General features: G+C 40.2%; 1 protein-coding gene across 8 annotated transcripts in view; it reads left to right on the top strand.

The window, feature by feature from the left end:
* tcf12 (transcription factor 12) overlaps positions 1–7,062 on the top strand; it is a 95,211-nt gene extending 88,149 nt beyond the window's left edge. For all 8 annotated transcript variants that reach the window (XM_043244455.1, XM_043244456.1, XM_043244457.1 and 5 more), the window contains 5 exons: positions 1,848–1,962; positions 2,101–2,266; positions 2,462–2,694; positions 3,192–3,342; positions 4,414–7,062. In XM_043244455.1, coding sequence (XP_043100390.1) covers positions 1,848–1,962; positions 2,101–2,266; positions 2,462–2,694; positions 3,192–3,334 — 657 coding nt within the window. In that variant the 3' untranslated portion in view covers positions 3,335–3,342; positions 4,414–7,062. The remainder of the gene's footprint in view (positions 1–1,847; positions 1,963–2,100; positions 2,267–2,461; positions 2,695–3,191; positions 3,343–4,413) is intronic.
* The last annotated feature ends 4,007 nt before the right edge of the window (positions 7,063–11,069 follow it).

Below are 11,069 nucleotides of genomic sequence, written 5' to 3' on the forward strand. Positions count from 1 at the left end.
TGTAATTATTTACCTGCCCTGATTTTTCAAACCTGTAGCTTTTTTCAGTAGAACAGTATATTTTTCTAAATGTGCGGGTTTTTTTTCCAAGTCAGTGGACTTTTACAATCTATAGAAAGAAAGTCGTTTTTGGGATGAACTATCCCTTTGTGGCTATAATTTTCAATAACAATTCAATCATTCACTGGTTTGCCAAAAGTGACAAAAGTGATGTTCACCCATTTTTGGCTGGACTCAGCTTATGTTTTCATTGGCGATGAACAGAGGTGCGTTTCATTCAGTCAGAGGAGAGGAGATTGCAGCAGAGTGACAGAGCGGTGCCGTGGCTGTGTCACGATCCGTTCGTCTGCGCGGGAGCTGTCACACTGCTGTCAGTGGACTATGTGTTCATACACGCACAAGCAGAGCTCTGTGCTCCCGGCTCGACCCAAACACACACTCAGACAAGGTCCTGATTCAGCACAGCCAGCATGCTTTTATTTTGGTGCACTCTTTTCTCTTTCTGTCTTTTTTTTCTTGTCTTTTTCCCCCCTCGTCTTTTTTAACAACTCAGGAAATCTGACGCTTTAGTCGTGTGTGTGTCTGAGCGCCTCAGCTGTATGGTAATCAAGCCCAGACAGGAAAATGGCCGCCTTCTTTGGTTGGCACCCCCCCCTCTCCTCCACCCCTCTTCTGCCACAGACAAAGAGTTGTTTGGACACCTGTTGAGAGTGGTGCTGAGATTAGAGCGAGGGGGAAGGGGTTCGGGCCTGGGCGGCGTGGAGGTTAACAGAGGCCAACAGTGACTTAGGGACGCATTCCTGAAGGAAAAGGGGGGGAAAGACCTCTCCTCCTCCCCCATTTCTGCTGCTTTCTCTTCTTTCACCATGACTCCCAATCCCGTGGGTCCTCAAAAAAAACTAGATCGCGGGCGAACGTGGAAGGAAGAGAGTTGGAGGAGGCTGCCGTGGTTTCTTCTTCATTGCGTCGCTAATCGCATGGCAAGACTTTGATCGAATCCAGATGTGTTTAGAAGCCACCACTGACGAGTGCTGGTCAAACTGTCATTTGATGTACAGCATGAAAGGGCAGATTGTTTGACACGTCCACATGCGAAAAAGTTTCTCTACATATAAATGCTGACAAATGATGTCTGGGTGTCTGTTTCGAAATTTGTATGAAAAAAATGATCCTTCGAGTCAGCTGTAAAAATCTAAATTACATGTTTTTTTTGAGAAAAAAATAATGTTTCTAGGTTATGTCAGCTGGAAACTTATGAAAAAGAATGTTGAAGTATGAATTATTTATAACATACAATAAAAGCATACTGTTTAGACAGTGTTAAAGAAACACTACAGTATACAATACACATATATGTGTGCTTAACATTGACTTAAATGCTTTTATATAACGTGGTGTTTGCTGTTCTTCTTCCACCACTGCCTCTGAAATTCAATATTGTTTGAAGCGGCGCAGCATCCAGTCCAATGTTATGTTACAATCAACCTGCCTCTCAAAGTATAGACGCACGGTTTCAAATTGAAAACAACATGAGAGTGTTTTTTGGTGGAACAGAGTCAGAACTCAGGACTGAAGTGCCGCGTGTCTCTCTGAGCACAAATTTGGGGCTGTGAAGGTCGTTCTTTGTAGTGTGAATACCACTCAGTTCTTCAGAGGAGAGGTCATACTCTACAGTAGGAACACAGAGACTCTCCCCGCTTTGAAGTCCCAAGATCTGTCTCTTCCCCGATTTAATGTAAATCACTTTTGTTTTCTCGGCACTGATCAGATGGCTTCGTGATCAGAGGGACTCTTGATGTTTTGCTCTGTTCTCTGCCTTGTGTATTTATGGCTATCTGTTCTGACAGGGCTCTGTTCACCGTGAAGAGACCGTCAGCCTGAACAACAACCACGGCGGCCTGCAGGCCAGCGCCGGTCCCACCTCTAGCTCGGAGCTCAACCACCAGGCAGACACATTCAGAGGTTGGAAGCTTTCTTACACCATTTTCATTAAAAATGTTTGTATTTGCCTCTTTGGTTAAGATCATGCAGAGTTTTATGACCTTACAGCAAGTCACAAAGGTTAAGTGTTTAACTGTGTACTTTTGTTGTGTGTGACAGGAATCGCTAGTGCTCTGGCCAGCCAAGTTGCTCCTGCTCTGGACCTGAAGGTCGAGAATCAAGAAAAGGATGACATGCATGATAACCAGTCCTCTGACGACCTCAAATCAGACGACGAGAGTGATAAAAGAGATATGAAGCAGAATCGGGGAAGCACTCGACCAAGGCAAGGCAATTTCAAAAGAATTGACACTTATTGTGGTTTTGTGGTCCAGAGTCACAAATATTAGCACAGAGCACCACTTCTGTTTACTTAATTCAAGAAATGAAGTGTCTCATCAAGCACGTATGTGTTCAGGTTCAGGTGTCGAGGCCACGTTGTTCTCTCCGTCTTGTCTGACAGTTGTTTATTGTTCTGCAGCAGTATCAATGAAGATGAGGACCTGAACCCCGAGCAGAAGGCAGAGCGTGAGCGAGAGAGGAGGATGGCCAACAACGCCCGTGAGAGGCTGCGAGTCCGGGACATCAACGAGGCGTTCAAAGAGCTGGGCCGCATGTGTCAGCTGCACTTGAAGAGCGAGAAGCCCCAGACCAAACTGCTCATTCTTCACCAGGCCGTCGCTGTCATTCTCAGCCTCGAACAGCAAGTCAGAGGTCATTATTAATTCTCAAATCTGGCATCGTTAATTCTGATTCTAAACAGACACATCAAAATAGCTCAGAAACTATCAGGAAATATGATTCTCAGGTCAGTGTAGTCACTTCTGGCAGGTTTATCAGTAATGGGTTACACTTTATTTTGATAGTTCACTTTAGACATTCTATTACCTATAAGTGATTTTGTAACCGCATGTCTTCTAACTCTCAGTGTAGACTGTTAGGATAGGTTTAGAGTTAATAGAATAAGTTTACATATACATGTAAAGTTTCTAGTATGTTGTATGTTGTGGACCCATCAAAATAAAGTGTTAGAACTTGTTAAGCAGAGAGTCTACTAATACGCTAATGGCTGCTAGTTGACATGTATCTGCTAGTTGACGACACATGTGGGTTTTATAAGGCGATGAAAGCTCTATAAGTGTATTATGATTACTTTTTTCAGTATTGCTTTACACACAGTGGTGAGATAACACGAATTCTCCTGTGTGCAGAGAGGAACCTAAACCCCAAAGCAGCCTGCCTTAAGAGGAGGGAGGAGGAGAAGGTGTCAGGGGTTTCAGGTGACCCCCAACAAGCCCACCCGCCTGTGCACCCGGGCCTCACAGACACATCCAACCCCATGGGCCATCTGTGAACAGCCAGGTAAGCGCTGTCAGCTCCACACAGAGATGTAAAACAGGCAGGTTGTTAAAATCCGACACCACAAGAAAGATTCTTTGCTTTGCTGAGACACAGGCTCGACTCCAAAACCTAGTGAGCTGCATCCGTTCTTACTTTTCTTGAGGAACTTTTACTTTGGAAATCCACCCGATGCCTTAAACTGGGTTTTTGAATGCACTGACTCCTCTAGACTTAATAGTAAGAGATTATATTTACTCCTGATGTATACAGTTACTGTATTGCAGTTACTGTAATGTTTTTAACTTTTTATGCATTTAGTTGTTACGGTAAAACAGTGATATTATAAAGTATTATTACAATATAAAATGTTAAACATGAAAAACTTTAATTTTAAAATACAGTTTTTTCCTGTAATGAAAAATGGCGTCATTACTCAAGGCTACAGTGTGACACGAGCTTTCAGAAATTATTCGGTCCAACTTTATAGTACAGTAGGTGGTCTTAACTACAGTGTGCTCATATTTAAATGAAATGTACTTACATGTTTTTACAATGTACTTAAATTTACTTTAAAATACCTACATGTACAATAATTACATCTGTAATTAATTTCCGTAACTACGTTAATATTTACACTGTTGACCCATCCTTTACACCTTAACCCTACCCATACCACCAAACCTTACTTTACCTGCATCCCAACGCAGTAGCAGCAAAAGTGTTTTGCAATACGATATGAATACAGCACGTACATTGTACTTACTTTTTGATGCAACTACATAGTAGTTAAGGCCACCTAATATAAATTGTGACCAATTATTCTTATGTTAATGTGGTTCTCAAGAAACATTGAAAAGGTGCATGAAAAGTTCAAAAGCTCAGAATATGTCTGTAACATCATACATGTCTTTACTGTCGATTCAATACATCCTTGCTGAATGAAATATAATATATATCATATATATATATATATATCTCACTAAGCCCAAACTTTTGAACGATACTGTATATGCACACGAGAAAGTGTGCATATACAGAGAGCGTCAGTACAGTGGGTTATAAGCAATGTCCTTATCTTTCCCTCACTTTCAGATCAAATGGATCCCGATGGCGTGTGTTAGACAGAGTCGGTGACCTTGCTTTCCACGGGCGGACAGGACTCACAGTTTGTGACACAAATTTGAAAAGACAGACCACTCGAAGCAAAATTCCACCGTTAAGCAATCCTGAGATAGAAGAAAACTGGCAAGTGCCCAGCTCCCTGTGAAGACATCCCATATCGATAAGCAACTTTCTGCCCACCAGAGGAAAAAAAACAAAAACAAAAATCAAGCATAAAAGCCCCTCAGCACATATCGCTGTCTGCAAGCCGTGTGCCGCAGCTGTACAATCAGAGACTGTCGCCACCCCCTCCACCCTGAACGTGGAAGTTGCCTTGTGCCTAAACTGAATTGACGAATGCATTGTAACAGCAATTTGTTCTTTTCTTCTCGATTTTGTTTGTTTGTTTGTTTTTTTCCTATTTATTACGTTACTGAGCTGTAAGTCTGTGTTTAAAGGGAAAGTTCTGACATTGCTATGAGAAGCTGCTGGCGTTTCAGTAGATCTGCAGTTTGTCCGTCACATCGGAGTCGTGTGCTGTCCTCAGCCTCGCTCCCGTCCGCTCCATCAGACTTAATATATTCAGATCAAATTCCGTGCCCTCGCGAAAGAATCTGACGGCTCCCTGTGTCTAAAAAGAAAAGGAGAAAGAAATAATATATTATTTATATTTATCGTACATTCATTCCGCAAATAACAGCATGAGAAACCAAAACTACCTAATTCTTTCTGACGTTTGTCGATAGTGTAGCTCAGAGTCCTCGTCACCGAGTTTTGACCGGATTCCCCGTGTCGTGGAGACGATGGCGGAACGGCAGACTCTGGCTTTACTGAAAGGTCAAAGGTCAAACACAAGCTGACATGTTTATACTCATTAGTGAGCAGTACAGATACGGAAAGCAGAACGTTAAACCCCAGCATTCCCTGCATTTTTCTTAGTGTCTTAAACGGGAAAGGGGACGCAGTCTCGTCCTCTCGATTCCTTCGCCATATAGTGTTAAGGGTAAAGAGAAAGACGTATTTCCGATTCAGTTTGTTTGCGTTCAGACGCTACTTTATTTGGTCGAAGAGCCGTGGTTATGCCGAGGGCATCAGTACTGAGGAATCTCTGTTACACCGCGACACATGGCACTGTTGGAAAAAAAAAAAAAGAGAAAGAAAAAAGAGTTGGATTTAAAACGAAGACCATTCATTCACCTGGCCTGAATTGAAGTTTTGTTTTACGTTCTTTTGTTTTTCTAAAACCATTAACAGTTTATAAAAAAAAAGAGAAAGAAAAAAAGAAATACTCAAAGTAACCACGTTATATGTTTATTTGTAATTGTATACAAAGCATCTCTCTAGGCTTCATAGTAAAGCGTATATTTGTCGTGTGAAAATAGAAGGATGTTCTAAGTTACTTAGAATGGCTTTGTCTTTCCCCTCCATGCATTGAAGTACTTGATACTTGATCAGCAGAATGTGAGCGCAATGTCTGTTCGAAAAAAAAAAAAGAGAGAGAGAAGCTCTATGAATTCAAATGCTGTGAAGCATCAAAATCAGCAAACAGTGGGAATGATGAACAAAGCCAGTTTGGATCAGGAATTTTTTTCTGCCATTATTTGTTTTCTTTGTAAATCTGAAGAGAGCAGCAGTCACCGCTTTCGTTTTACAATGTATGAGTTTTTCTTTAAGACCAAAAATCTCCTTTTCTGCCCTGTCTGTTTGTCTTCCATGCGTTCACTCCACTGAAACAAGACTGCCACATACTCACGTGAACCTCTCTCTCGAATACCAAGAACAAAACTTAAGGAAAGGTTTCAGAAAATCAGCGTTACTTTCCTTCTGTGTTCTTTCTCTTTCTTTGCTTTGTGAAGAGTTTCCTTCCTTAACAAAATGATCGTGAAATCCACTAGTCTTTGTGGCCTTGTTATACATTTCAGTATTCAAGAGCTTGTATTTTTGCCGGCTGAAAATTAATCGAGGTTATGAATCATCTCTTTATCTGTTGTTTTGTTTTCCCTGTTTTTTCCCCCTGTTCCTTTTTCTCTGTGTTCTGTTTTTCCTCTGTTGGATATGTTAGATTTTGCTGTATGCCCTGATGCTTTCCCTCATAACGAAAAAAAAATGTATGAAAAGGATAAAAAAAAAAAAAAAAAAAACATTTGGCTTATTTTTCACTATAGTTAGTCTTTTATACAATAATATTGTAAGAACATTTCTTGAATTCTAAATATTACTCTTTCTAGATTTTTGAAATCAAAAGTTTTGAGTAAAAAGTTTCTTACTTTATTTTACTATATTAGATAGTAAAAAAAAATGTACGGTTATTTACCATAACCTGTCCATTATTATAAAAAAAAAAGATTATCGATAGCATCTTAAGAACATAAGTAGGATTGTAGCTCGCAGTCTAGTACGTATGGGGTATTGTACGAGCTCGATGTTCCAGAGGATGTGCTCTCCATCTCTGTCTCCAGTCTGCATTGTTGGTTGATGAACGATTTGTACCCATGTCAAAATTCAAGGTATTGTCAATGCACATCAGAAAACCAGCAGTAAGAAGTCGAATTCTTTTTTTTCTTTTTTTTCTGTCTCTGTAACAGAAAACACAATATGTATATAACATTTATGTAGCAATAAATGTGCCATCTTTTTTAACTCCATCGTATGTGCCTTTATTTCTCTCTTTCCGAGTCGTTCAGCATTTGGTTGCCATCTGCAGCTTCGTACAGCAAAACTAGATTCGAATGCATAACTTTGTTTCACTAGAGTCTGAATTACCGAGTCAAAGCTTGGCATGACGTGTGTTAGGACGTATATTGGACAAAAAATCTCGCATCCTTCTAAAACGTTTTCTTCTGTGGAACATAAAAGATGTTTTGAAGAATATCGGCAACAAAACATTTCCCATCGACTTCCATTGTATGGGCAAAAAAATATGGAGGTTAAAGGAAATAACCGATTCACCAAATGATCTTTTTTGCATATTTTTATATTTGCGTGGACCTTCCTATATTAAGTCTTATCTAAACAGCTGCACAACATTATGGAGCCCTTTTCCCGTTTTCAGTACAGTGTGAAAACACACGACGCACTATTTAATTAAAAAGGCATTATTTTGTCCTCATAAATTAGCCTGTATAGCTTTTATTGTTAGAAGAAAAAATGTCTTTGCCAGATTTTAGTTGTAAGAGTTCAACATCTGTCTTCAACTTGACTGAAAGACAAACATACTTTGTGTCTCTAGTGAATGATCATGGGAAAATAGCGTCGGAGTCTTGACTGCTGCTCTTTCATTGCGGGGTGTGTGCATATTCCCAGGGTTAATTGACTTTGCTTCCTAATTAAATTATTTGTTTTTCCCATTTCCGTGTCACTTATGAAATACGGGAGCACCTGTTTTGTCCCAGTAGTGGTGAACGGTTTACAGTTGGAGTCTTTCTGCTCAGCATACCTCACAAACTCTAATAACAGTCATCTCTGTTTATTTCTCATTTTTCATCTCATCCGTACATTTTTTCGCAATGACATCAGTCCTGGCTGTCCAATTAAAAGACTAAACTAAATCCCAGAACTCATCTCCTTGGCTCACACATCTGCCCTAAATTACGTCTCTGTACATGTCTGCGAGAGACTCTTTCTCATTGGATTTGTCCTGCGCTGACAGGTTGGGCCCCAGAACTGCTGTGAGACAGGAACGGCGCTGGGGAAGAGGTTGCTAAATGCTGGAGAGAGCTCGGCCAATTCAGACTCTGTCAGCCTTCCAGCACGACACCTCATCTGGAGACCGCTCCAACTCCGCTGGCTGGGTGGGAAGGCTTTGTCCCGTTTCCTCCCTGTGTGTGTGTGTGTGTGTGTGTGTGTGTGTGTGAGACTGTGTGTGCATATTCCTTCCTGCCTTTATCAAAACCGTGCCCTGGAGTGTTTACTTGCAGTCAGCTAGAAAAATGGGCAATGTTTTATAAGCATGGGACCACCGTGTTTGCGAGCTGACTTCCTGTGGATCTGGCTGCCTGGGACAGCCCAGCGAGGGAGTGTCATGGTGGGCTTGCTGACAGGAGCATCTTGGCTTCTGCTGCTGGATCGCAAACAAGGACTTCTCAGACTGACATGCATTTGATCACAATGTTCCTGCTGACTCTTTTCCTTTCGGTGAACTCGCTGTTGGGTTTTATTTGATGGCCACGGTTAGCTTTCTGTGTACCAGACTCTTATATTTGCCAGATTTTATATTTAAGATCCGTAAGCTAAATTCTTCTGAATAGATGCTACACTCTAACAAAACCAGTAAAGTAGCAAGTAACATGTTACTTAATGTAAATGATTCAAATATTTTAGTTGACTCAACAAAAATTATTAGACAGTGGGGTAACAAGTTTTTTAGAGTGTAATGTGATACTATTTCTTGCTTAAATTACAGTTTCCTGTGCTACAGTTCTGCTTTTCAACCAAAACGTGGCCGCTAGACACATTTTGTTCACTTAGTGTCCCATGAGTGATGTATTTAATGTGAGAGCTTTTGAAAAACTATTCTTTAAGTAAAATGAATCCAGGATGCTAGAGGCATAGCTGTTTTGAATGTTGTTACACTCCTTAAAATTAATATTTTGGTCTGTACAGCGTCAGAGGTTTCGATACCAAGAGTTCAAAATCTTACTTTTTTGCTTAATTTGTTGAACTGTTTTTTTTAAATAGCTGACTGTAATAAAAATATAATTAATTATAATCTAATTTTAATTTCTATATCTGGATCTAGACAAGCAACTTAATTATTTGTAGATATTTCGGCACATACAAAAGTTATTTCCGTGTTATTTATCTATTTGCATTTTTAGAAGGCTAATATGATCAGACATTTCATATAACATTTACTCTGAGGTCAGTGATCAACATTTTTATCTGACGCTGATTAATACAAAAAATAAAGCTTCAACTTGTAAGATTTTCAAGTTGCATTAAAATAGCTGACAAAAAATATATGCATATCTTATTAACGTAGGGTGCTTTCTCAAGCTGTGTAATTTTGATCCACAATACTTTCACACTTGTCTAGTACAAATATATCGCTGTGTTTCATAACTGCGCTGTATAGGTTTTTCTTTATGAAAAACGAAATGAAATGTGACAACATGCCCCGTAGGGGGCATTTATTAAGAATTAAAACTAATGTGATTTTGTGACTGCAGCCGTGCTCATGCTATGAAGCTTTGAAAAATCATCTAAACTGATGAATAACAGATTGGAGATTACAATAATAGCCGACCTGTCTCATTTCAAACGAGCAAAAAAAACGAAAAATGTACTTAAGCCAGAAATATGATAAAATACAATTTCAGAGATGTCTTCAAAAGGCTTTTGAATTCTGCCGCGCATTTCCCCTCGATGTCGTGTTGCTATGGTAACTGGTAAACGCCGTAAACTTGGTTAGGCTAGTATGTGATAGTTAAAGCACGCGTGTCAGTTACTAACCCGTTACACAGCCCTCCTCTAGTCTGCTTCAGGGGCGCGGATGAAAACTTCACCTTGAAACTTGTCTTCAGTGAAACAGAGGAAAGTCAGTCCTTCCTATTTAGTGAATATATAAATAAATAATCTATTATTTTTTGTGAGGTTCAGTGCATTAACTCCAATATGTAGCATAAACTCTATGAAGACGTCAAGCTGAACGAAAGCACATGAAAGTCATATGAAGAGACCCCGCTCTCTCATTGGGACCAAACAGGGTGAGACAGCGCTCCCTGCTGAACGGGACAGACTGCACCCAGCACCGTCAAGGGCGGAGGAAGCTCTGTGGTCTGTGAGCGCGAAGGCAAAGTTTACCAGCTAACCAGCTTAGCCTAGCGAAAGAGGTCCAGGAAGCGCGCGCGGATGAGTAGCGGTGACAGAGTTTTTATTTTGGGATAAACTGCACCGACCCAAATTATGCGGATTTAAAAACAGCCCAACACGGGCCTAGCTGATAAATGATTGCTCGTGAAGATACCACCCCATTGTGCTCCTGTAGTCAGTGACCCATTTATATCCTCCTATTATATTAAGGGCTTGGACACGAGGGGAAAACTGCCCGTTATTTTCCCAGATCTGATGAGATCTGTTTAGTCGCGTGCACCAGTTCATCTTCAGCAGTCATCTGGTGCTGTTCTGTTAAAGTTTACTTTATTCGGTTGCTGTTTTTTCCCCTCGTAGGTTTATTATTATTCTTTTCTCATGGTATTTTCCTCGCAGTGAACGCACTGTGTGTTAAAGCGTGTCTGGGTCGTGTACGAGTCAAGCTGTCATTTACATGATGTAAATCTCTGTCTGCGGTGTTTCATCACTAGATGGCGCTGTCAGTCTAAACAGCTGTCAGGGCATCTTTTAATCAGTGTGTGTCAATATCTCTAACAGTCCCTGTGGGCCACATTACACAGAGAATACAACAATAATGCGTTTCGGGTATTTATTTTTTAGTTCTATGTCATCTGTTTTGGTTTTTTTATGTATAAATTCACTCTAGCGTTTACAAATTGTGACATCTATGTTACTAATCATAAAAACTAATTGAATTGTGTATTTTATTGCTTATTTTATTGTAGAACGAAGACAAAGACAATTGGTTTATGATGATGGCTGTGATGAGTTAAATCAGTACATTAGCCCATTGAATCGTTAAAAATTAATAAATG

This window comes from Puntigrus tetrazona, chromosome 7 (genome assembly GCF_018831695.1).
Source record: "Puntigrus tetrazona isolate hp1 chromosome 7, ASM1883169v1, whole genome shotgun sequence".
Taxonomy (NCBI): domain Eukaryota; kingdom Metazoa; phylum Chordata; class Actinopteri; order Cypriniformes; family Cyprinidae; genus Puntigrus; species Puntigrus tetrazona.